Genomic DNA, 25640 nt, shown 5'->3' on the forward strand with positions numbered 1-25640 from the left:
ATAAACAGCGGAACAAAGCACACGAGTGGTCATAATTCAGTAGTGTTACGTGTTTGTTTCAACAAATACCGGGGTTCAGTTCCCCCCCCCCCCGGTGGAGGGTGGGGAAGGAGGGAGGGGGGAAGGTGGGGAAGAAGAGGAGGGGGGAAGGGGGGGGGGGGAGGAGGGGGAAGGAAAGCTGGCCAGAGACTTGGGCTGGTCGGTCGAGCGACGGTTTCGCTTCATGCAGGTCGGCGTTCAATCCCCGACCATCCAAGTGGTTGGACAAGATTCCTTCCCCCCCCCCCCCCATTCCAAAACCTTATCCTGACCCTTTCCCAGTGCTATATAGTCGGAATGGTTTGGCGCTTTTCCTCCTGATAATTCCCTTCCTTGAGCCCATTATATGGACGGCTATGACGGGTACCAGGCGCATACCGTAATATAATTAACACCAGAGTGGTGTTTACAAAATATTATGTTAACTTCATCGTGTGTTTTTCTTTAAACACGCTGAATCTGGGATCCAATATTATTCGAATTACAAACTGTTTATCCTAATATAACCCAACCTAACTTCACCTAAGAGGTTACATTAGACACTGAAATTGTCGTCAAGTTGCTGGTGAACGGAGCATTCAGATCAGTTGTAAATAAAAGCCTCCATCCCGAAAATCTGTCTTACCCAAGAAATTGTTAACACGTGATTGTATGGACTTGTACAGATGGTCTAATAAAATTTGTTACAATTAGGCAAACCCTGATTCAACAAAAGTGTTACAACTTTACGAATAGCAATTGAAAATATAAATTTGACAGGGCCCCTAAATTGACGGTTTTCTTCATAATTGACAAGCAAGCGCGACTCTCCATAGAAAACGCAAAGTATAGGCCAGCCTTAAGTAGCGCACGACAACACAATACGCCTCCAGTTAATGCTATACACGCAACACAGCCGAGACGTGCAGCAACACTGATGGAAAGTGAAAAATAAATGTCAAACTTAACGTGAGGCTGTATGTAAACAGCTTCGCGGCAGGCGGCGGCGCCCTACACAACACCCTCGGAGCTCAAACTTACAAGCCTAACCCCCGCACCCTCCCGGCATGGAACCAGTTATCAAATACAATGAACACGACATGAGGCAAATGGTAGCTGGTACGCCCCCCCCCCCCGAGACGTGTCAAACATGACACTCTAGCCATGCAGTAAATACTCAGAAATATTAAATGATTCAAGAGGCATGTTGCACTAGGGTGTTTTGTAGGATGACTGGCGTGCCAAGCAGCTATATGCCATTGACAGTCGACAAGCGAGCTGTACACTCGCGTCCCCCGCCACAGTGCCCACGACGTAAGGGGGATGATGTCGCTCTCGCTGTGATTAGGTTGTGGATATGGCATTGCCATGCAGGGGGTGTAGGGGGCACGTGCCTCTGGAGGAGGTCAACAGCCTTGCTAGGGTGGAAGATGTCCTCCCCAGACACACACACACACACCAGCAACCTCACTAGAAGGGATAGGCCAGGACGACCAGCATCCCAGGGACAGTGCTGCACCTGTCGTCCCCATTAGCTGAACCACCAGTACAGGAACTATCACCTATACCCGCCACCTCAAGGTCCACCACTAACCCTGGCACACGACTACTCTAAAGACGTCCTGCAAAAAGCAATACCACAGCCCCTCTGCATTTCCTCCCTCCACGACCCTCAACCATAACCACGACCCTTCAACACTTTTCTGAATACTCTACCACCACGGGAGTGGGTCCTGGTGGTGTGGGGGGTGGTGTGGGTGTTGAGGGATGGAGGTCAAATATATTTCTCTTTTGCAAGTACTGTATAACACAAGGTTTTTCTGAAATTCACCCCCCCTCCCCACTTTCCAATTCACAAAAAAACATAAGCACAAACGAAACTACAAAAAGCATATATTGGCCATACAATGTAGCTCTTGCATTTATATCCAGACAAACTCGCTCATATACATGTCTAGCCTACGCTTGAAACAATCCCGCAATTCCCCCGTCTATTACACGTTACCCGGTAATTTGTCCCATAAATCAACAAGTGGTCCCAAACCAGTATTTGCCCAGGTCTTTCACGGGTCTAAAAATGACCCCCGTTTATATCCAGGATTTTGTGTCGATATCTTTAACACCTTGTGCACATCGTCTTCCGTGCAACCGTTGTTATTGTTAAAGATTGGCTACCTAGAACAAAAAGTTCCAAGTAGCACGGGCTATAGTGAGCCCGTAGTGGACTTATCCGTGCAACCCTTTGATACATCTGTATACTTCAATCGTCTCGCCCGCCACTACTCGGTCTCTTTAGAGTTTAAAAATATAACTTACATTCTCTTAATTTCTCTTAATCTCTTCATCAGGGCGAATGAGAGCAGGAGAACGTACGTGTACGTGTACGTGTACGTACGTGTGTGTGTGTGTGTGTGTGTGTGTGTGTGTGTGTGTGTGTGTGTGTGTGTGTGTGTGTGTGTGTGTGTGTGGTGTGTGTGTGTGTGTGTGTGTACGTACAAGAGCAAGAGTATGAACGAGAGCGAGTGTGGGGGCCGGATGAGATCGAGTGTGTGAGCGAGAGAATAATCTAATATTATTCATATATATTCAAGTGGGAAAGGTGTCCTCCGTGCACTAAGGGTGACCACCGTGCAGCCATATCTCACAGTGGCAGCGGCCAGTGTTGTCTCCAGGTACACACACTCAACTGATCAACAGATTCTCAATTGTTTACACTAAGGGAACGTAACTGCGCACACTTGAGTGTGGTTTGGAGAATCTGCGTGCGCCTGGCAAGCAAACAACCTGCGCGTCACAAGCAAGCAATCTACGCGCCACAAGCAAACAACCTGCGCGCCACAAGCAAACAACCTGCGCGCCACAAGCAAACAACCTGCGCGCCACAAGCAAACAACCTGCGCGCCACAAGCAAACAACCTGCGCGTCACAAGCAAACAACCTGCGCGCCACAAGCAAACAACCTGCGCGCCACAAGCAAACAACCTGCGCGCCACAAGCAAACAACCTGCGCGCCACAAGCAAACAACCTGCGCGCCACAAGCAAACAACCTGCGCGCCACAAGCAAACAACCTGCGCGTCACAAGCAAACAACCTGCGCGCCACAAGCAAACAACCTGCGCGCCACAAGCAAACAACCTGCGCGCCACAAGCAAACAACCTGCGCGTCACAAGCAAACAACCTGCGTGCCACAAGCAAACAAATTGCGTGCACTAAACTGCTCCTCATCATGACAATCTCCCCCCCCCTCCTCCCACAAGCCACCAGCCCATCAATTATTTCTTCTCAAGTGTTCACCTTTACTCTTGTTCCATGCCGGGGGCGGCCATGGTCGCGGCGACCTGCTAAACCCGGCCAACACCACTCTAATTGTTATGTTGGTGTATGGAGCCGGGGGAGGGGGGGGGGTGAGGGGGGCGGTAGTGGGCGAGGGGGGGGGTGAGGGGGCGGTAGTGGGCGAGGGGGGGGGGGCGGTAGAGGGCGAGGGGGGGGGCGGTAGAGGGCGAGGGGGGGGGGGCGGTAGAGGGCGAGGGGGGGGGCGGTAGAAGGCGAGGGGGGGGTTGTCGACAGAGAAGGAGGGTGGTACACTTGTACAAGGCTCTATGGTCCGGTCTCATCTCTTAATACCCTTCAGTACCATTACATACCTTTTAAAGAAAACTAACATGCAAAATTTTCCACCAGCAAAACATCGTCCACCATATGATCAGGCAATCCACAGGAGCTCCATGAACTCCTGAACACACAGGAACTAAATATCAGACTACAGCACCAAGCCATCAGGGTGTGGAACACCATTGTAACGTTAGAGGACCCAATGTTAGAAAGATTACTCCAAGATGAGACGCCCCGCTCCCACAGCTGGTGGCTCAAGATGAGACGCCCCGCTCCCACAGCTGGTGGCCCAAGATGAGACGCCCCACTCCCACAGCTGGTGGCCCAAGATGAGACGCCCCACTCCCACAGCTGGTGGCCCAAGATGAGACGCCCCGCTCCCACAGCTGGTGGCCCAAGATGAGACGCCCCACTCCCACAGCTGGTGGCCCAAGATGAGACGCCCCACTCCCACAGCTGGTGGCCCAAGATGAGACGCCCCGCTCCCACAGCTGGTGGCCCAAGATGAGACGCCCCGCTCCCACAGCTGGTGGCCCAAGATGAGACGCCCCGCTCCCACAGCTGGTGGCCCAAGATGAGACGCCCCACTCCCACAGCTGGTGGCCCAAGATGAGACGCCCCACTCCCACAGCTGGTGGCCCAAGATGAGACGCCCCACTCCCACAGCTGGTGGCTCAAGAGCCTCGATCTACTAGATAAAAAGCCAGGTCCCCATAATACACAATTCCTAGATGAAATACTGATCAGAAATCCATTCCCCTCTCGTACAAAATAAAATAAAAATACATAATATAATGGTCGTAAACAGAACATCAAAACATATGCGAAAGCATCTGTGATGTATATATACATGAATGCTACACAGTATTCATCTATATACATAAATATATGCCGAAACTAGCGTGAAAAACCTCTCACGCACTCACAGCTCCCTGACAAGAGAGCAAGCTTAGCTTAGCTGGCAACACTCACACATTGTGTCAGCAAGGCGGACAGCTCGCCTGCTATCCTTTGGTCACTTATTATAACACAATCCCTCAACTATAGCACTTGGATTATATACTAATAAATCGATATATGACAAATCAAGTCAACTGATCATGTATGATGACAGCTACGGCCAAATGACTGCAGCTTCATCCTTTATGAAGAGTAAATACACAAGAGCTCTGCAATACAAACCAATAACTTCTAAGATCAGGCTTTAAAACCGAGACGATGTAGCATAAAGGCTTTAAGTTGCAGTATTTATATGTTAATGTGAATGACAATTATAAAACCCAGAGACGGAGAGAGAGACCGCGAGAGACGAGAGGATTGAGCCAGAGACCGCGAGAGACGAGAGGATTGAGCCAGAGACCGCGAGAGACGAGAGGATTGAGCCAGAGACCGCGAGAGACGAGAGGATTGAGCCAGAGACCGCGAGAGACGAGAGGATTGAGCCAGAGACCGGGAGAGACGAGAGGATTGAGCCAGAGACCGGGAGAGACGAGAGGATTGAGCCAGAGACCGCGAGAGACGAGAGGATTGAGCCAGAGACCGCGAGAGACGAGAGGATTGAGCCAGAGACCGCGAGAGACGAGAGGATTGAGCCAGAGACCGCGAGAGACGAGAGGATTGAGCCAGAGACCGCGAGAGACGAGAGGATTGAGCCAGAGACCGCGAGAGACGAGAGGATTGAGCCAGAGACCGGGAGAGACGAGAGGATTGAGCCAGAGACCGGGAGAGACGAGAGGATTGAGCCAGAGACCGCGAGAGACGAGAGGATTGAGCCAGAGACCGCGAGAGACGAGAGGATTGAGCCAGAGACCGGGAGAGACGAGAGGATTGAACCAGAGACCGCGAGAAACAAGAGAGTTGAGCCACAAAAGAAGAGCGAGCAAGCGAGCCAGCCAGCGCGTGCCCCAGCAGTTACCTGCTACCGTCCCCACTAACCACCGGCCCACGAGTTCTCCCGCCCAAAAAATGGTCAATTACGGTGAGTGGCGCGTGACAAGACCAATTAGTCGTTGTCATGCGTGGTAATAACGAGTGCGGAGGGGCCCCGCTGAGCCTCCCGGGGCCACCGCTGGGCCTCCAAGGGTCCAACTCTGAATTTCCAAGGGCCCCCTCAAGCGGATTCAGCAAAATGTGGCGGGCGGGCGGGTGTCTGAGGGGCTCCCTGGAGGCACCTCTATCCTTGCCCCACCATCATGCCCACCACCAGGGCAATGGCACAACCTCCTCGGAACCTAACTCGCCCAAGAACATGAAACGTGCAGCCAAAACGCTGGCCACGCACATCCCAAAACACAGGCTCCACGCACATCCCAAAACACAGGCTCCACGCACATCCCAAACACGGGCTCCACGCACATCCCAAACACGGGCCCTTCGCACATCCCAAACACGGGCTCCACGCACATCCTAAACACAGGCTCCACGCACATCCCAAACACGGGCTCCACGCACATCCCAAACACGGGCTCCACGCACATCCTAAACACAGGCTCCACGCACATCCTAAACACAGGCTCCACGCACATCCCAAACACGGGCTCCACGCACATCCCAAACACGGGCTCCACGCACATCCCAAACACGGGCTCCACGCACATCCTAAACACAGGCTCCACGCACATCCTAAACACAGGCTCCACGCACATCCCAAACACGGGCCCTTCGCACATCCCAAACACGGGCTCCACGCACATCCCAAACACGGGCTCCACGCACATCCCAAACACAGGCTCCACGCACATCCTAAACACAGGCTCCACGCACATCCCAAACACGGGCTCCACGCACATCCTAAACACGGGCTCCACGCACATCCCAAACACGGGCTCCACGCACATCCTAAACACGGGCTCCACGCACATCCCAAACACGGGCCCTTCGCACATCCTAAACACAGGCTCCACGCACATCCTAAACACAGGCTCCACGCACATCCTAAACACGGGCTCCACGCACATCCCAAACACGGGCCCTTCGCACATCCCAAACACGGGCTCCACGCACATCCCAAACACGGGCCCTTCGCACATCCCAAACACGGGCTCCACGCACATCCCAAACACGGGCCCTTCGCACATCCTAAACACAGGCTCCACGCACATCCTAAACACGGGCTCGACGCACATCCCAAACACGGGCCCTTCGCACATCCCAAACACGGGCTCCACGCACATCCCAAACACGGGCCCTTCGCACATCCTAAACACAGGCTCCACGCACATCCCAAACACAGGCTCCACGCACATCCCAAACACAGGCTCCACGCACATCCTAAACACAGGCTCCACGCACATCCTAAACACAGGCTCCACGCACATCCCAAACGCTGGTCCCACGCACATATCTGAGCGGAATGCGTGTAACACGATGGGCCGAAGGCGGTGCCGACGGCTCCGTGATGATCACCGCCACAGTGCTATTCAAAGTCATTACACGAAGCATTAACAACACAACAACACCCATCGGTTACAGGGGTGTCGAGCGACGCCATTACAGCGCTAAATGGCAGCACGAGCAGTATGCTCCACATCTACTTATAAACTGCAGCATATTTGGGTTACCACATTTAATGAGTATTAGAGCTTCTGAAATCATACAATCTGTATTAAAAAGTGAGCTTTGGCTGCATCTGCAGTGATAGTCTCATGTACGTGGTTACTTGGATGCTGGAACTGGTTAGCTGATACCTATCAACACCGAGGGAACCAAGACTGAAGACATTAGGAACTGTGGAGGAGAATTCGAATCTATGTTCTGGTGGACTCCCAAGCCAGTTCGAGTCCTTATGGGTCCTACTGATGTTCTCATTAATACAATCACAATGTGATTTCTTTGTGCAACCAAAACCTTTTAACACTCTCCCTCTAAACATAAGTGGCCGATCTCTCTCTATGTTCAAAAGAGAGCCTGATAAACACCTCCAAAGAATACCTGATTAACCAGGTTGTGATTGCCAGGCTGTAAGCAGCTGCGTCTAATAGCTTGGTTGGCCAGGTCACCAACCAGGAGGCGGCCTGGTCAGAGACCGGGCCGCTGGGGATGTTGATGTTCGGAACCAAGGCAAGGTAACCACAAGGTATGTGGTGGTGGTGGTTGACGTCATGTCTCTCTAGGCGTCCACAACATTTGTAGTGTTACTACTACTGTCTTCTTGATGGTAACCTGTCAAGCTTGTGGAGCGAGCAAGGTACTGGGTGGGCGAGACACTGTGGGAGCAGTACCTGCCTATCGCTCACTACTGGAGACAGTTCTACCTCTAATCTGGTTGTAAATCTTTGTGCTACTTCAATTTTGGTTTTATGCTTCACAACGTGTGGATTCGAGGCCGGTGCTGCATATTCCAGTATTTGTCTAACATAGGCTGAATAAATTGCCGTGAAAACGCCCCGATTTAGATTTCTAAACGACGTTCTAATGTTTGTCAGCGTCACATATGCTGCTGATGTTGCCCCTGTTTGTGTGTGTGCCTCTGGTGTTAAAATTATATCCGGTCTCAAATCCTTTTCTCTATCTGGCTCCTATTGTTTTCCTCTTACGGTGTAGACACCTTCTGTTCTACTTTCTCCCTTTCCCACATTTATTGCCTTATACTTGTTCAGATTGACTTCTACCAACCATTTGTTTGCTTACTCCAGGAGTTCTGCAGTCTTCAGATTTTACATGCCTCGTCCAACCCTTTTTTTTTAAACGGATTACGTTTGTCTTCTTCTAAAATTCTGGGAGGTTTCCAGTCTGGAATGTAGTTAAGAGACGGAAGGAGAATCAGCTGTCCCTCCAGCGGCCAGGGTAATGTCAAGTCTGGTCGTACTGATTTCGTTGCATCTTAGTAATCTGTTCTACAGTGACTGCTAATGTCATGGTTTCCACACTAGTTGTTTTGAAAAGACCTGAAATCCCTTGTCAAGTTCTTCACATACCTGAGGGAAGACTCCGTGGGAGTGGTGAGCAGGGACGACTACCTGTACTCGACTAGTTGTGCTTGCAGGGGGTTGAGCTTTGGTTCTTTGGTCCCGCCTCTAAACTGTCCATCAACTGGTGTACAGATTCCTGAGCCTACTGGGTTCGATCAAATCTACATTTGAAATTGTGAATGGAGTCTGCCTCCACCACATCACTGCCTATGAGTAGTGATTACGTACGACCAACACCAGGCACATCTTGCCCAACAGACACCGGGGGATGTACACAAGTCCAGCCCGCGGCCCACTACAAGTCCAGCCCGCGGCCCACTACAAGAGTAATGTGCCTGACAAGTAATGGCCATCTCTGAAGCCATGGAAGGCCACCCACTTAAACTTTTTAATCAACATTACCAGGATCCATTTTCCATATAGTCATCAAACGAAACTCCTCCGAACAATTCTCGTTATAAATTACATTACAACATAATGATTAAACGCTACTCAAAACCTTTTCTCGAAACCGCCTTGTCACACCCGGACACTTATAACTATGAACACAAAGAACTTGTGTTATTAAACTATTGTAGATAACGCGGGTTTAAGCATTTGTTGAGGACGGCCATGACGCGACCTTTGACTTGCCGACCACAGGAAGCCGCCATCACCACAGGTGGTGCTGGCTTGCTGGAGTGTGGGAGAGGAGTTGGCGAGTGTGTGGGGGGATAGAGGGGGAGAGGCGCCGGTGAGTGTGAGGGGTTGGAAGAGGAGCTGGTTAGTGTGAAGGGGGAGGGGGGGAGGGGGAGGGGAGGAGGGGGGGGGGTGAGTAAGTGCTGGCAAGTGCTGGAGGAAGAGATGTTGGCGAGGACATGTTTTGATATTCAGTTTGCAGATATTCAGGTCTTGTGCACTGTGTTTTATCACTTGTTAAACGTGTAACTTTCCGGTGCTCAGTCAAGGACTTTATTGATACCGTCTTGTCGTTTTTTCAATGTCTTCTACAGAAGAAATTTTCATGCTGATTTTGGTTTTATCTGCAAATATTGACACCAATCTTATTTTTTTTTTGTTAGATTTCGTAAAAAAATGCGACTTAAATGAGAAGACGGGTTTCAACCGCCATGCTAGCTGGCTACCGTGAGAATCCCCCATGTGAGAATCCGTTCCACATACTAAACTCTTCTGCAGGAACTTTTATTTTTTTACAACAACCCATAAGACAGAGGGAAGAATACTTAGGTATATTACTGTCAGACACATGACCTCTGCCGTCACTAACCGGGGAAGACACACACACTTCACTTGCTACAAGAGCAAGAAGACTCTTGCAGCTTGAACTCTCCCGACACCAAGCGAAACACATCGAAAGACACTAGTATGGTCAGTCCCAACTATCTCAATACAGAGCAAGACATCATCATTTCTCCAGGTCGCTGAAAAGGCTTTCTAGAAGATGACTTTCTACACACAACCTCGCCAGACATATTTTAACCAGTAACCTCAAAATAATTTTAAGGTACAACGACAATATGAGATTAAACATGACCGAAGCACTACACATCAAACACAAAGTCTCAACTCGCAACAGCCAGCTTGCTTACACCATACCATCACCGAGACCCAGACAGAACCTCACACTTCACCTACTGCCCCAGACGGCATTGACTCTGTAACCCTTCACCTCTGAAGCCCTGAGCATCAAACTCAACATTAATCCAACGACATCAGCTGCATTAGATGCAAAATCCACAGCGACTACAATGGTTAGAAATAGCAGTTGAAGACTGGGACACACTAGTGAACACTGTGCATCCTATATCCGCCACCATGATAATGTTATTAAAACAAGACTAAAACCGGTGCGCTAAAACAAAAGCGAAGGAGAAACGAGAGAAAAGGAAGAAACCCCACCAACTCCATTTAAAACTTTGACCTAAGCATCACAGTAACAAGGTTATAGCGAACAACCGAAGTCAATCACGGGCTCACCATAGCCCGTGCTATATGGACATTTCGTTCTGAGTAGCTACATCTAAAGCAACAACCTCATCCTTCATGGTGTGATCCCAGCGACTTTGTATCCACTTTCCCTCTGCCTCTGTATTACAGGCTATTCATGATTATTATTATATATATATATATATATATATATATATATATATATATATATATATATATATATATATATATATATATATATATATATATGTTTATATATATATTATATAAACATGCAAACAGTAGCTGAAGCAGTATTATTACTACTACTACTAGCAACAAGAAGAGCAGCAGCACCAGCCACCAACACTACAACTAGCATCACCCCCTCCATCAACACGAACACCACGCCAGCAACATTGCCACCAGCATCACCACCACTAGCCACACCACCACCACCAGCGCCACCACTCCAAAGAATAAGGAACAAATAGAAAAACGTGAAGAACAAGAGCCTGGAGGCTGTTATTTAAGTAGTAAACAGCCAAGCACCAAGCTGCACCACCAGCCACGGTGAGAGATGGGGGAGGGGGAGGATTGCTGCAGGAGTGGGGGGAGGGGGCAGGTGCTTGAAGAGGGGAGAGAAGAGTGCTTCAGTAGGGGGGAGGGGGGGGGACATACAAGATTGGGGGTGCGGGCAGGGAGTGTGCTCCGACAAAATACGCCTTCAGGCTCTCCAGATTATTACAAGAATACCTCTTAAGCCAATAAACTAAGCAAGTATCACTCGGGGCAGGACAGTACAACCCTGTACTGAAGGCAAGACACAATACAACACACGGGCTTCCCAGGAAATACAATAATGTATTAACATGGCATAGATATACATTGAAGCAAAACACGCTGGCGAGCCAATACCATAGGCTACGGAGTTAATACAAAGTGTATTAACACGCTGGCCAGACAACAAAAGCCTAAGCTACTCTATCCCTTTGATATGTATTTTATTATTCCAATAAACGTACTTGAACAACCAGATCATTACAAGAAGATAATACAAAACTCCAGTAAAGAGAGGACAAATTATTGGCCCAATACCTGTTTTATGGATCAAAATAAAGGCGGTAAATTATAGCGATGAGCGTGCGAGAGACATACAATTATTCTCCATCCGCTAGGCTCACAATCGACAGATTTTCCGGTCTGCTCCAAACCTTCAATTATCTCGCAGGAAAAAAAAGGGTTTATATGAATACCTTGAAGATCAGTATAGAAATACTTCAAGGTAATATATGATGTACATAATTATATATATAGAGAAAGGTTAGTGTATCGTAATACTATCTAATTAACACTATCTCATGCAAAAATATACAAATTAAAATGCATTTATTTTATATTTTTAAAATACACGTAATTTTATTAATTTTGGTATTGTTTAATTTTGATTAAAATTGTTACATTATTATTGCGGTAATAAAAATAGTATTACGGCACAGTAACTTTTGGGCCACCTTTTTTTTTTTTTTTACACACACACACACACACACACACACACACACACACACACACACACACACACACACACACACACACACACGTGTTAGCATTTGAAATGAATGGCTAGGTTTGTGGTAAAAGAAACATACCTCCCAATGACTGCTCCCTCCTCCTCTACCTCAACATCCCAACAACTCCCGTTCTTCCCCAACATCACAGCTCCCCCCATTCCTGCCCCACATCACAGCTCCCCCCATTCCTGCCCCACATCACAACTCCCCCATTCCTGCCCCACATCACAACTCCCCCATTCCTGCCCCACATCACAGCTCCCCCCATTCCTGCCCCACATCACAGCTCCCCCCATTCCTGCCCCACATCACAACTTCCCCCATTCCTGTCTCCCACACATCCAACAACTCTCTTGGCTCTCGACAAGTTTCCCCCACCGTCCCACCCTTCCACTACACATAAGGGGCATAACTGGCAAACCCCTCACAGTGTTCAAGAGAGAACTGGATAAGCACCTCCAAAGGATACCTGATCAACCAGGCTGTGACTCATACGTCAGGCTGCGAGCAGCCGCGTCTAACAGCCTGGTTGATCAGTCCAGCAACCAGGAGGCCTGGTCGACGACCGGGCCGCGGGGACACTAAGCCCCGGAAGCACCTCAAGGTAGCCTCAAGGTAGGTAGCCTCCCCGCTCTCAAGCAGTGTTCCTGTACACTGTAGTCGCAAAACAAAAAGTCACTACCGCCACGCGTGCCCTGCCCTCTCACCATACTTATAATTGACCTCACAGCCCGTGTATGCAAGTCCTCAACTAGATGTGCTTGCTGGGTCGAGCTACAGCTACTGGCCCCGCCACCCGTACTCATTTAACCTCAATCACTCCTATTATAATTACAACTGACACCGAAGATATTCTAACACCCGACTGTTTTGTTTCTGTAGCTTTCGCCCCTCGCTCTGCTCTTCCCAGCTCTCAACATTGCTACTTTGTCAATTCTAGTTAGAATATTATGTTATCATGGCTCCCTTTCATTCCTCTCAGGCCTTCCTCGTATGTGTGTCATGTGTAAGTATCAGTGTGTACGGAAGAACATTGTCTGCAAATGCAGAATAGGAATCGAGTCTTGTCACTCCTCCGGTCTACATCCACTCTCCAGAAGGGTACATCCTCCATACACTGTCGCTCATATAAACGTTTTGTACAGGTCCTTCTACAAAGGTGTGTACACCAAATATTGACGGGAGTAAGTGGCCTAATCATTACTGCTGTTGACACACCCTCGCAAGTCAAAACAGAAAAACAAAACAACAAAAAATAAAGAGTTGTAATAGTGATACGCATGTAAGTATTATGGACCAATCTTTGTCGGAGACAAAAAAATGGGTCCCGGGTGCTGAGAGAGAGAGAGAGACACGCGTCTCCGTGGCTTGCAGCACCTCGCCCCCACCTTCCCTCCTCCCAGGGCGACGAAGCCGAGGGATAATTACAGCCGACAGCCTGGCACATGGTGGTGGTGATTGGCGGAACACAGGCAGTTGACTCCTGTACCCCGCTACCATCCTCGCATCTATCCCACGCACCACACGCAAAAAAAGAAAAAGAAAAAAAAAAGAAAACGAAAACGAGAAATGAGCAGCAATTTGGCAGCGCTGCGGGGCAGCTAGGCTACAGGTGTCTGCTCTCATTTGCCACTATAAAGCGATGCCACAACCACCACCACATTCCTCATTTCCACGCTGTGTACTCGGCTCTATCTCATCATCTGCCAGACGCTGTTGTCTCCACTAACAAAAAAATATATATATAACAATTACCTCCTGATTTGGACCAGTGATAAAGTCTTGTTATAACACCTTCACCAATGTGCAAAAACGTTATGGTTCTCGGGTGGCTTCTCAAATTTGCTTTCAATTACAATCAGTATAATCCGCGCTAACGCATGCTCGAGAGCAGGACAAATATGGCCCGAAGATTGCTGTCAAATATACCTGAACTTGGGATGACTATAATCCAGCTTGGTACACGACTGGAGGCCGGGTGGGTGACAGTGGGAGACGGGGCGGCCAGGGCCCTCCTGTGGGCGAGGCGCGCCACTTGCCTCCGACCTCCAAACTAGAATTATATGAGAAATATACCATGATTGTAGACAGGACAGCAGAAGTGCTAAACCCTGCCTCGGGAGACTATATATATAGAAGCTTACTGCTCTGCCCTGTCCTCACCCCACAAATTCTAAGTCCTTCGCACCAAACACAGTGTGACAGCTGTAATCTTTCTTGCCATTCACTCCCCAGCTAGTTGTAAGGCATCTACATTAATACAATTCCTCGTGGCCAGTCCGCGTGTCATAAAATTACAACTTAGAAAAGTACAACATTAAATTTTAAGATCTTGTGAGCGGGTTTGTAAACAAGACAACATTGTCAGTGTCTCAGACGAGGAGCACATCGTCTGCTCGAAGTCTCTTTCCATTCAATGTAATTATTCAGCATTGTATTTGTTGAAATCAGTTTTTATCATCTTCTTGAGATGATTTCGGAGCTTTAGTGTTCCCGCGGCCCGGTCCTCGACCAGGCCTCCACCCCCAGGAAGCAGCCCGTGACAGCTGACTAACACCCAGGTACCTATTTTACTGCTAGGTAACAGGGGCATAGGGTGAAAGAAACTCTGCCCATTGTTTCTCGCCGGCGCCTGGGATCGAACCCAGGACCACAGGATCACAAGTCCAGCATGCTGTCCGCTCGGCCGACCGGCTCCCTTTTTCTTGCTCATATTCTGTACACAGGTTTTGTATATAACCAGAAACTAGTGAAATCTAACCACTAATAACGCACCAGCAGACTTATACCGTGTACAGATATGTCTTCCTTAATAGATGGATAACTGGCATGTGTGTATACTTATTGTGGCCGCGGGTGGTCACACCGCCCCTGGCGGAAGAAGTGTATTAGATTATGTTTCACCCGAATTTCTCTTCCACAGCCCCGCTCCTGTGCCAGGTAAGTCCTCTACGGGCTCACCATAGCCCGTGCTACTTGGAACTTTTTGTTCCCAGTAGCTGAATCTAAAAAAACAACAACAATGCGAATTTCATCGTGCCATTACGGGCTATTCATGCCCGTGCCCCCCTGGGCGGCTTAATCTTAATCAATCAATTTGATCTCGCTTTGGACTCCGCCTGCATAACAGAACTGACTTGCCGAAGCATGTGACTTGTATGTAAGAGTTGACAACAAGCAACATGGCTGTATTTTGCAACATACGGCTATGTAGCCTTTATGACAGTTTCATTTGATAGTTACTTTCCATTTTCAGTGAAACAAGAAACTATTTAATCAATATTGAAAATTGCTTAGCATACAGACCACTTAGGGGTCCAGTAATTTACCCGAGGGCTATCGACACTAGTGGCTTCGACGAGAACATGAAGCCGGCGGCTTGTCGAAGGTGCCCCCCCCCCTCATTTGCCCTATCATTTGCATTTTATCACTTCCCTTGATAATCTTTTCCAGTTTAATTTTGAAATTGAACAGTCTTGGCTTTGTAATATGCAATTCTGTAATCCTCTCACCATGGCCGATACTGTCAGCAAGAAGCCTATTTTAAGCTGAACTTAAAACCTACAGTAAATGTATATGCATGTTTATATAGGGAAGAGAGAGAGCAAGAGCGAGAGAGCGATAATACCCCAGGGATGGCAGACCCACGCCAGGTGGGTATAGGACCATCACCTGCCCGACACAGTACAACCCCTAGGGGGGCAGGGCTCACCGCAACCCCTGCAGGCACTCGTATACCTCCCCCCTACCACACTATCACCCCCATAATACACTCACTATCACCCCCACAATACACTCACTATTACCACAATACACTCAACCACCACCACCACAATTACACTCACACCCGTCACCAATTACGTTCAAGTAACCACTACAATCAGTAGTTTACCTTTACGGCTAGTCCCTAAGAGGCTGTTGTGGCACCCCCAGGGGTCACAACCACCAAGCCCCCGGTTATTACAAGAACAACAAGTTATGCATGAGCAATGGTCTGAGAGTGGAGAGGCCCACAGAGTCCTGGGCCAGGGCCACTAATTACCCCCAGATAAACGCCCACAAATGCATCTCACATACACTAGGAGGCAGAGATTATACCCTGACAATTATTACTAGGCTACCGTGCCAGAAATTGCGATATTCCTTCTTTGGTTCGACTCTGCAGTAAAGGTTTAAACGATAGCTCTCAAATGCGCTTCATAATTGTGTAATTATGACTTCACAGACAATCAAAATACTTTTGACAATCCTTTGCACCACAGAACGTTATTTAGAATATAAGCAAACTACAATAAACTCAGGATCTGTAGTCGTAGTTCTGAAGACAGTATCTCGGTATCGTTCCACACTGACCTAACAAGCAGTTGTACCCTTATCCTCTCAAAATATAATTTATGTACCATTTTTTCTAACACATAGAAACTGAACTATCCTTCAAATCTCTTCAAAAACATTCGACAAAAATAGTTAATCCCTCGACGGTAAACTTCTTCCGTTTTCTATTAAACCGGCCGAGAAGTTCAGGCGCTAAAGTGATAACCCGAGAAGCCTCCACAAACTGTTTTGATCTTTGGGAAACGCGAATCATCAATGATAAACAAATGACGTTGAGTGGACGAAATCCCAGGCCGGCACGCCAGCTCGTTAGAACTAACCTTACTAACTATCCCCCTTTCCAAACGACCACCAGATAACATCTCGTACGAGTTATCTTTGGGAGGCTCTCGAGGATGCTTCGGGGACCATACAGTGTCCCACGGGCGGCGCACCTGCATGGGGACTCCCAGTTCACCCACTGTGCCGTGTCGTGACCCCAGCCAGGGAGCCGAGATGGGTGACCCCAGCCAGGGAGCCGAGATGGGTGACCCCAGCCAGGGAGCCGAGATGGGTGACCCCAGCCAGGGCGCCGAGATGGGTGACCCCAGCCAGGGAGCCGAGATGGGTGACCCCAGCCAGGGAGCCGAGATGGGTGACCCCAGCCAGGGAGCCGAGATGGGTGACCCCAGCCAGGGAGCCGAGATGGGTGACCCCAGCCAGGGAGCCGAGATGGGTGACCCCAGCCAGGGAGCCGAGATGGGTGACCCCAGCCAGGGAGCCGAGATGGGTGACCCCAGCCAGGGAGCCGAGATGGGTGACCCCAGCCAGGGAGCCGAGATGGGTGACCCCAGCCAGGGAGCCGAGATGGGTGGACCCCAGCCAGGGAGCCGAGAGGGGTGGACCCCAGCCAGGGAGCCGAGATGGGTGACCCCAGCCAGGGAGCCGAGATGGGTGACCCCAGCCAGGGAGCCGAGATGGGTGACCCCAGCCAGGGAGCCGAGAGGGGTGGACCCCAACTAGGAAGCAGAGAAGGGTGACCTACCTGAGAGCGGAGAGGCGGGGTCGACACGGTCGGCGACAAGACTGTAGGAGTGCTCCACCTTGACGGCGGGCGTGTCGTGGTGGTGGACGGCGAGGATGGTGCTGAGAGGCCCCAGAGACCCCAGGGAGCTGAGCTGGGAGATGACCCCGAGGGAGGCTTCGGTCATCAAGCGGTCGTTGAGCACCACTCCTGCAGCGCCGCCCATCCCGCTGTTCTCCAGCACTCCCGCCCAGTCCAGCTCGCTGGCCGCCTTCAGCGCCTCCTGAGGGAACATAAACAACTGTTACTTGTGGTCGTGGTTACACTAGTTACGAGGCCCCGTCAAGGCTAGTTACGGGGCCCCGTCAAGGCTAGTTACGGGGCCCCGTCAAGGCTAGTTACGGGGCCCCGTCAAGGCTAGTTACGGGGCCCCGTCAAGGCTAGTTACGGGGCCCCGTCAAGGCTAGTTACGGGGCCCCGTCAAGGCTAGTTACGGGGCCCCGTCAAGGCTAGTTACCGCCAGTGAAGCGTATGTCGGCTCACATGTCCGTAGTAGTTAGTTGTTAGTCAGAACAATCATTATTCGACTCTGCATCCGTCAAGGCCTCGAGTAACAAGATTATTACCTATCATTAACCTATGACAATTACTGCTATCATCAATATTATTGCTCTAATTTGGACATCTTTTAAAAACCACATTAACGCCTTTTAACTTCCACAGTCTCCTAATAATCAATTAGTGCACAATAACTACGTAATTACGTCTCAAGTCCACTAGAGAATAAAGACTGCCCAAAAGTCTAATTGCTCACACATACACAGCACCGCTCCTGTGCCAGGTAAGTCCACTACGGGCTCACCATAGCCCGTGCTACTTGGATCTTTTGTTCTGAGTAGCTGAATCTAAAACAACAGACAAAATCTAATTGCTGCGGTTCTCGGCATGATTGGCTGTTCATACTCAATGTGTGTTCTTGAAGAACATGATGATAAGTCTCAATCTTGTGCAACAATAAAATGATTATTAATATAATGAATCCTAGTTCCTGAACAATCGGCAATAATTATTCCTGATCAACAACAACGCAGGTGTTGGCGTGACAAGCCGCAGGTGTTGGCGTGACAAGCCGCAGGGTGTTGGCGTGACAAGCCGCATTACTCCATTCAAAATATACCCGAAATATATCTCCATCTTAAAGAGGTATGCTGCAAATACCAACATATATATAATTTGTCTTCACAAACTGCGAAGTCTGAGGAAAAAAAATATAGAGAGCCGACTCTATAGAATACTACAAAGCTGTCGGCTCTATAAACCGCCGACAAAGGTTGATTACGTGGCTACACAGGTGTCCCGACCAAACCTGGTTCACCTGTGTACACGCGCGAGCGCGGACGCGCACTCTCGCATCCATATATTGTGTAGTTAACTAACACAGTCGTGTTTCAGATGTTATATGGCGACCAACGTGTAAAAATGTCACTGATTATGGCGACAAGTAACTGCTCGTCAAATATCAGCGTTTTCTGTACATCGGTTAGGTTTGGTTTAGTGGGTTGCTGGGGTGTGTACGTTTCTGGTTAGGTTAGGTTAGATTTTGCAGGTTATAGCAAATGAAGGAAATGGGTTGCAAGCACAGGCAATTCCCCCCCCCTCACACACACACACCAGAAAGTCGGGGTCCAAGAGCTAATGTTCCATCCTGTGGGCACAAATGGGTGGGTACGAGTGAATGCATCCCCCCCCACACACACACGCATGCACGCGCACTCACTCAAACATATACACGCAAACATATATGCACGCCAGCACTAATACACGCACCCCATAATGTGCGTGCTGTGAGCGTGTGTGTACGTAGGTGTGCTCATGTGTGTGTATACGTACTCACCTATTTGTACCTGCAGGATCAACCTTTCGCTCTAGGACCCCATCTCTCCAGCCGCTGATGTCTAATATAGTGACTCCGACGTCCTTCCCTCTCATATCTACTTTTCAAATGGATTAGGCTTCTATAACCTACTCATTTAGTGCATTCCATTTCCCCCCCAATACTCTCACGTTTAAATAGAACTTTACATTTTTGTTATGACACGCGCGTTTCTTAAGCTTCCCTCCACGTTCATTTGGTGTTCATTTTGAACATCTCTCAACACTCTTGTCAGTCTAGACCTCATTCGAACCCCATCGCTCGTATTCCTGGGTCAAGTCTGAACCTTTTTTTTTTTTTTTTTTAAGTTTCCTGATGTGCATTTTAGGCGAGGCTCTACGATGGAGCTGCATACTCTACAACTGGTCTGACATAGGTGGTGTAAAAGCGATCCAAAAGGTAGTGTATAGTATGCTGCAAGTAGTTATTACAATCATTGGTCCCGGCAGCTAGTACAGTCGAGTTCGTTCTCGACGCACAATCAACAATTCCGGGTTCGAATCCCGGGCGGGGCAGAAATGCCTGGGCACAGTTCCTTTACACGTAATGCGCCTGTTCACCTAGCAGTATGTAGGAACTCAGGAGTGAGTGAGTTTGTTGTGGGGTCAGTAATTCGACCTTGGGGGGGGGGGAAGTAGGGGGAAGGAGGAGGGGGGGGGGAAGTAGGGGGAAGGAGGAGGGGGGGGGAAGCAGGGGGAAGGAGGAGGGGGGGGGAAGCAGGGGGAAGGAGGAGGGGGGGGAAGTAGGGGGAAGGAGGAGGGGGGGGAAGTAGGGGGAAGGAGGAGGGGGGGGGAGAAGGGGGAAGGAGGAGGGGGGGGGGGAGTAGGGGGAAGGAGGAGGGGGGGGGGAAGTAGGGGGGAAGGAGGGGGGGGGGACGTCGTTATAAGCCTAACGTGTATGAACATACTCTGGCTTCCTGTCCCCCCCCATACAATGAATAATTATTACTCACAGACATTTGTTAGTCTCGCTGTTACAAGGAAGTAGAGTTCCCCCTTCACCGTGTACTGTCCTTACTCTACTGTCGTGGCGTGGGAGTACTGCCCTCGTGGTCTCCTGGCACCTGCTATTAATCACCTTTCTCATCCACTTGCCATTTCTCAGATCAACTCTGCAACTGTTAGAGTGATCTTCGAATAGTTTACAATCCCCCCCAATCTGTCTTGTCCCTGCTCAAGTCTGCATCGTTTGCGGATATGAACATGTAGGATTGGACCCTCCCTCCCCTCCCCCTTGTATACAGTATGTTATTGATGTGGACGAGAAACGGTGTCGGGCCCAGCACCGATCCTTGAGGGACTCCGCTTGTTGCCTTCTGCCAAGCCGACATCTCTCCACCCCCCCCCTCCCCACTGACACATACACGAACGTACGTGTGTGTGTACGTGTGCGTGTGTGTGTGTGTACGTGTGTGTGTGTGTGTGTGTGTGTGTGTGTGTGTGTGTGTGTGTGTGTGTGTGTGTGTGTGTGTACTCACCTATTTGTACTCACCTATTTGTGCTTGCGGGGGTTGAGCTTTGGCTCTTTGGTCCCCCCTCTCAACTGTCAATCAACTGGTGTACAGATTCCTCTGTGTGTGTGTGTGTGTGTGTGTGTGTGTGTGTGTGTGTGTGTGTGTGTGTGTGTGTGTGTGTGTGTGTGTGTGTGTGTGTGTGTGTGTGTGTGTGTGTGTGTGTGTGTGTGTGTGTGTTTTCACCCGTGTCGCTGCTCGACCCCTTACTGTTACTCTGATTTAAATTAACAGTCTCGTATGTGGAATCACGTCAAAACTTTGTTTTTCTTTCTTTTTTGGCAGTCCAGAAACTGGTTCATTAAGCACGACTTTAGAGAAGCCATTTTAGTGTTTGTTCAAACATCACGTTCTCCCAAGGCGTTCCCTGGACACGCCTCCTCTTCCGTCCTGTTCTTCTCAATACCTCGCAGAGAACGCTTGTCTGCTTGCTGTTGTTTTAGATTTAGCTACTCAGAACGAAATGTTCATGTAGCACGGGCTATGGTGAGCCCGTAAGTTTGTCGGCGACAACGGTATATGTAGTCAAGTGAATCCTCCTCCTCATCCCCATTCTTGTACACCTGCTTGATGGGGTTCTGGAAGTTCTTCTACTCCCCAAGCCCGGCCCGAGGCCTGGCTCGACTTGTGAGAGTTTGGTCCACCAGGCTGTTGCTTGGAGCGGCCCGCAGGCCCACATACCCACCACAGCCCGGCTGATCCGGAACTTCTCTTAGAAAACAGTCCAGTTTTCTCTTGAAGATGTCCACGGTTGTTCCGGCAATACACTGCGACCACATTCGCTTTCTTCCTCCAACTGGGATAAACTTTCCCCAGTTGACTCCTTGAAGATCAATGCTTGAGGTTCAGATTGATTGATTGATGAAGATTAAGCCACCCAAAAGGTGGCACGGGCATGAATAGCCCGTAAGTGGTAGCCCTTTGGAGCCATTACCAGTATCATTAGTTGATACTGGAGATCTGTGGAGGTGCGACTGCACCCTACGGAGAGGTCGTGACCTCTCTAGAGGTTCACTAGGGGGGGAGGGGGGCATCTTATCTTGAGGTTATCTTGAGATGATTTCGGGGCTTAGCGTCCCCGCGGCCCGGTCTTCGACCAGGCCTCCTTTCTGTTACACATCCCCAGGAAGCAGCCTGTAGCAGCTGTCTAAACTCCCAGGTACCTATTTACTGCAAGGTGAACAGGGAAATTAGGGTGAAGGAAGCGCTGCCCATTTGTTTCCGCCTCCACCGGGGATCGAATCCGGAACCTCAGGACTACGAATCCGAAGCGCTGTCCACTCAGCTGCCAGGCCTCTGTCAGGGCTCGGCAGATTTTGTTTAACATCCATAGTGATGCATCGTCTCGTGGCTCTCAATTACCAAAGTCTAGCTGGTTGACCTATCACGTCCACGGCTGTTACATCAATATTTATCACGTCTCTCGTCTTGGGTTAATTTCCTAACAAGGTGTGGCCAATTAGCCAGCTTGCCCACCACGCAAATTGCCATTTAGTTCCTCACCAATTCCTTGAAACTCTAGTTTATTACATATATTGCTATATGCTAACGTTCCATCCTGAACATAGAAACAACTCTGGACCTTTAAGAGGGTTACTTTCTGGTACTCTCCTCATCTTTGTGGACTTTTGTAAGCGCTGCTGCTGCTGCTATTCCCGTTTTCTTCTCTCCGTTATTTTGTTTCCGCTTTCTCTTGCTTTTTCTTTTACCTTCTTGACTTTGAGGAAAGCCATGGTTCCTCAGACGTTGTTCATTATGGTCGGTCGGTCGGTCGGTCGGTCGGTCGGTCGGTCGGTCGGTCTCTCTCTCTCTCTCTCTCTCTCTCTCTCTCTCTCTCTCTCTCTCTCTCTCTCTCTCTCTCTCTCTCTCTCTCTCTCTCTCTCTCTATCGTCTGTGCATCTCTAACTTTATCTTATATTTAATTAGCGGATGGACTCCAGGCTGGAGCTGTATACTCCAAGATTGGTCTGACATAAGTGATACACAAGGTCCTGAGTGAGTGAGTGAGTGAGTGAGTGAGTGAGTGAGTGAGTGAGTGAGTGAGTGAGAGCAACACTTGTGGTGGTGGGGTCGTCACAAGGTGCAAGTGGACCACTATACAGAGACCTGCTCCCCGACACACGTGAATTGCAACACATTAAATTACTGGAAATAATTTAAATTTGTGGGGAAGGACAGGGAGTGTGTTAGTGGGGGAGGGGGGATGGGGGAGTTAGTGTGGGGGGGGGGATGGGGGAGATAGTGGGGGGAGGGGGGTGGGGGAGTTAGTGTGGGGTGTTAGGGGGGGTGGCGGTAGGAGGAGGGCGGTGGAGAGAAGGAGGGGGGGAGGAGTTATTGAGGGGGGGGGGTTACTGGGGGGGGAGGAGGAGGATGAGAGTTAGATCCGAGAGGGAGGGAAAATGGTAGGGAGAGATGAGAGACAAGGGAAGAAAGGGGAGGGAGGGAGAGTGGGGGGAGGGAGGAAAAGAGGGGAAACGAAGGGGGGGAAAAAGATGGGTTGAAATGGGAGGGAAGAAATAACAGCTTCAAAGTACAAAACCTGCTTTAAAACCTCGACTTTATTTCGCCTCGGGGAAATAAAGTTTATGAACAAGAACAGGAATTCAGGAAGTATTGGGAGGAAAATATATTCAGATTAAAGCCTGAGGAAAAATGTATAAACTTTTGTCCCCAACAATGAAAAAACAATTACAAGTGTTGTGGAGCACAGAGCGGCAACTATACTGCCCACGCAAGCAACAACAGACCTTAACAACCTCCACAACACACCTTAACAACCTCCACAACAGACTTTAACAACCTTCACAACAGACCTTAACAACCTTCACAACAGACCTTAACAACCTACACAACAGACCTTAACAACCTACACAACAGACCTTAACAACCTACACAACAGACCTTAACAACCTACACAACAGACCTTAACAACCTTCACAACAGACCTTAACAACCTACACAACAGACCTTAACAACCTACACAACAGACCTTAACAACCTTCACAACAGACCTTAACAACCTTCACAACAGACCTTAACAACCTACACAACAGACCTTAACAACCTACACAACAGACCCTAACAACCTACACAACAGACCTTAACAACCTTCACAACAGACCTTAACAACCTACACAACAGACCTTAACAACCTCCACAACAGACTTTAACAACCTTCACAACAGACCTTAACAACCTACACAACAGACCTTAACAACCTACACAACAGACCTTAACAACCTACACAACAGACCTTAACAACCTCCACAACAGACCTTAACAACCTCCACAACAGACTTTAACAACCTTCACAACAGACCTTAACAACCTACACAACAGACCTTAACAACCTACACAACAGACCTTAACAACCTACACAACAGACCTTAACAACCTACACAACAGACCTTAACAACCTTCACAACAGACCTTAACAACCTTCACAACAGACCTTAACAACCTACACAACAGACCTTAACAACCTACACAACAGACCTTAACAACCTTCACAACAGACCTTAACAACCTTCACAACAGACCTCAACAACCTACACAACAGACCTTAACAACCTTCACAACAGACCTTAACAACCTTCACAACAGACTTTAACAACCTACACAACAGACCTTAACAACCTCCACAACAGACCTTAACAACCTTCACAACAGACCTTAACAACCTTCACAACAGACCTTAACAACCTTCACAACAGACCTCAACAACCTACACAACAGACCTTAACAACCTACACAACAGACCTTAACAACCTACACAACAGACCTTAACAACCTCCACAACAGACCTTAACAACCTACACAACAGACCTTAACAACCTCCACAACAGACCTTAACAACCTCCACAACAGACCTTAACAACCTACACAACAGACCTTAACAACCTCCACAACAGACCTTAACAACCTACACACACACTGAGTGCCGTCTTAAGGACCCCATAACCATCGTACATAACAAGGCTTTACGAACAAGGCGCCGGCCATTAGCACAATTAACAAACTGGTATTGACAAAACCTCCCACTGACGGCAATTCATCAATTTACTCCAATACTAAAAATGCAGGCCTTCCGTCAGTACTGTGTACAATACAGTACTGTGTACTGTGTCAGTACTGTGTACAGTACAGTACTGTGTACAGTACAGTACTGTGTACAGTACAGTACTGTGTACAGTACAGTACTGTGTACAGTACAGTACTGTGTACAGTACAGTACTGTGTACAGTACAGTACTGTGTACAGTACAGTACTGTGTACAGTACAGTACTGTGTACAGTACAGTACTGTGTACTGTGTCAGTACTACCACAAACTTCGAAAAAAACACTATCAGATTAATTCCTAAGCTATATAAACTTCCAAGACAAATATACAATTAGAGGCGGGATGTGTGACTGGGACGCCACATCTCAGCACCACAGGTGTGTGCTAGGTTCAGAGCACCACAGGTGTGTACTAGGGCCAGACCACCACAGGTGTGTACTATTGCCAGACCACCACAGGTGTGTGCTAGGCCAGCTCAGCGTGGACACAAACCTCGCCTTGGGCAACAACCAAGGCGTTCTTGGTTGTTGCTGTGAACGCCAAGCATTTCTTGGCGTTCACAGTTTCGATCAGTTTGTTGACCTTTGCTTTCAATTCGGCTGTAGTGTCCTTCGTTACCCTTTGGAATTTAGTTTGGTCAGAGAGTATGAGGTTCATTTTCGCCAGATATTCGTCTTTTTTAAGAATGACGAACAACAGCCGAATTGAAAGCAAAGGTCAACAAACTGATCGAAACTGTGAACGCCAAGAAATCCGGAC

At 48.9% G+C, this 25640-nt stretch overlaps 1 protein-coding gene across 2 annotated transcripts in view; it reads right to left on the reverse strand.

The window, feature by feature from the left end:
- LOC123757576 (Cyclic-AMP response element binding protein A) overlaps window positions 1-17696 on the reverse strand; it is a 55268-nt gene extending 37572 nt beyond the window's left edge. Inside the window, exon 1 of one of the 2 annotated variants that reach the window (XR_011229111.1) lies at window positions 17399-17696. Coding sequence is in view for 1 of the 2 variants with exons in the window: in XM_045741337.2 (XP_045597293.2) it covers window positions 17399-17672 (274 nt within the window). In the remaining variant the exon portion in view is untranslated. The remainder of the gene's footprint in view (window positions 1-17398) is intronic. The other variant, XM_045741337.2, reaches the window with a different exon arrangement.
- Window positions 17697-25640: the final 7944 nt, after the last annotated feature.

The sequence above is a fragment of the Procambarus clarkii genome, chromosome 19 (genome assembly GCF_040958095.1).
Source record: "Procambarus clarkii isolate CNS0578487 chromosome 19, FALCON_Pclarkii_2.0, whole genome shotgun sequence".
NCBI lineage: Eukaryota > Metazoa > Arthropoda > Malacostraca > Decapoda > Cambaridae > Procambarus > Procambarus clarkii.